Source organism: Aplysia californica, unplaced genomic scaffold (assembly GCF_000002075.1).
Source record: "Aplysia californica isolate F4 #8 unplaced genomic scaffold, AplCal3.0 scaffold00292, whole genome shotgun sequence".
Classification (NCBI taxonomy): Eukaryota; Metazoa; Mollusca; class Gastropoda; order Aplysiida; family Aplysiidae; genus Aplysia; species Aplysia californica.
In genome coordinates this window covers 90,937-92,885 of record NW_004797562.1, presented here as the reverse complement: position 1 = coordinate 92,885, position 1,949 = coordinate 90,937, and the positions used below count along the sequence as shown (strand labels likewise).

At 32.8% G+C, this 1,949-nt stretch overlaps 1 protein-coding gene across 7 annotated transcripts in view; it reads right to left on the bottom strand.

Annotated features, from left to right (window-relative positions):
- Positions 1 to 1,949, bottom strand: part of LOC101851051 (transient receptor potential cation channel subfamily V member 1) — a 40,204-nt gene that overhangs the window by 33,195 nt on the left and 5,060 nt on the right. For 4 of the 7 annotated variants that reach the window (XM_035970594.1, XM_035970592.1, XM_005101630.3 and 1 more), the window contains exons 4-5: positions 1,443 to 1,457; positions 633 to 659 (exon numbers count right to left, since the gene is read on the bottom strand). The exons of 1 other annotated variant lie outside the window; for it this stretch is intronic. In XM_035970594.1, coding sequence (XP_035826487.1) covers positions 633 to 659; positions 1,443 to 1,457 — 42 coding nt within the window. The remainder of the gene's footprint in view (positions 1 to 632; positions 660 to 1,442; positions 1,458 to 1,949) is intronic. 2 more of the 7 variants (XM_035970591.1, XM_035970593.1) reach the window with 2 other exon arrangements.

Below are 1,949 nucleotides of genomic sequence, written 5' to 3'. Positions count from 1 at the left end.
GGGGGGGGGGGGGGTCAATATTTATAATTTGAATTTCGACAAAATATAATTCAAACTCATACAACCGATGTCGATATCACAGATAAAAAAACCGTTGGCCTAATTATATTAAGACTTGGTTCATTTGAACATCCGGCCTTCGATATGAAATGCTCACATGCACTGATATCCCACATACTACGATGCTCATAGCAATGCCATATACTACGATGCTTAACTAACACAAAGGTACGGTGCCAGATTAATGCACAAGTCTTTATTGTGACAAAGTCTTCCTGCAGTTTCTATTGAGAGTGAAAGAAAGTCAGAATAGCACAATTTAAAAAAAAAGAAAAACATTATCTCATCAAAAAAACAACACAACAACAACAACAGCAACAACAATAACAAACAGGGAAAACCTGAAGAAAAAAGTGTTTTACGATGGCTACTAATTTAAGACAAAAGATCTACAGTCATTACAAAATGTGCGAGAAACAAGCTATGATAACAATGTGAATATTTTTTTGCTAGGAGACTAATAAAAGAAAGCAAAGATCTGTTGAGTGCAAGCACGAAAGAATGAAGGTGAATAACGAGATGAAAGAATAATTATAATTATTATACCCACACTGCCGCACAGTTTTACCTACCCATTCTATCAAAGTGCTCATACTTTTCTGTTACGGTGAGCATGAATTATGAAAAAAGAAATATCATATCAATGATCACACAAGAAAAAATTATAACCACACAATTTCTGAAACAATAAATATCTTTGAGAAGAGAATTTAGAAAACACAGTTCAGGGGTCATGAAAAGACAACCATGCCAACAACAATAAATTATAATAGTTCAGAGCATTAATTAAAAGCTTTATAAATGACTCATTCATATTTTTTTTAGCTTTATCGGTAGAATATTCTGTGGGTAAAGGAGGACGTACAAGCCTTGGTAGCTGTTTATCGATTAGCAAAAAAAAAAGAAGCTAGGAAAACAATGCTTCTCTTTATTTTTGCAGAAGAGACATTTCATCACAACTGATGTACCCAAATACATGTATTTGAAAGTTCTGGCAAGAAACAGGTGAATGTACAACAGCCTCCTCTCCCCACCCTCGCTTTTAAAAAAAATTGTTGTTGGAATATTTTTTTTTAATTTTCAAAAAAAGGATGAATCAGTACAGGAATATCACAATAAGGAAGTCAAGGTGAAAAACAACCAGTTAAATCAGAAGTTATGTTAATGACAACAGAGAAAGACAACATTATCATAAATAGTACATTAGGTTAATAATAGCAGCACTCCATTATGTCCACACTCCATAAGGCCATCTATAGGAACCAAACTACAGACCTCAGGGTTTGTTTTCCGATATCAGAAAAAATCTCATTACATTTTTCCCCAAACAAAAGGCCCTACTGATACTACAGAAAAGAAAAAAGAAAAAAAAATGTATCAACCTGCATCTCCATGGACTGAAATAGGAAAAAAGCAACAATTTTTGAAGATATATTATCATTCTTTGACAAATTCTTTGAAACATTTATTATTATTCAAAATTGAAGCTGTTGAAGCCATGAGGAAAACTAACAGCATCTGCTATAGATTATAAAGAAGCTCATAGCAACAAGGAAAGATGCTGTTTTAAGTTCCCTATGGGTCAAGGAAGCAGCTAGCTGACAACCATATAACAACAATGAAAATAACATTTCCCGAATAAACTATTAAGATGGACATTTAATTATAGCCTTCTATAGCTTTTTTAGTTTATAGAATAGGGTATATTCAGTTAATGCTGAGTAAAGATGTGTGGTCAAAAATACTTCTGGAGTAGAATTAGTTTAATCTCCACAAGGATTTGACCTCTTATATTGGAGATTAAATAGAATTATAAAACCACCACCTACCTAGTTAGAAGGAATGTATTCAACAATTAAACTTCATTTTCTGACAAAGTTGAGTTATGC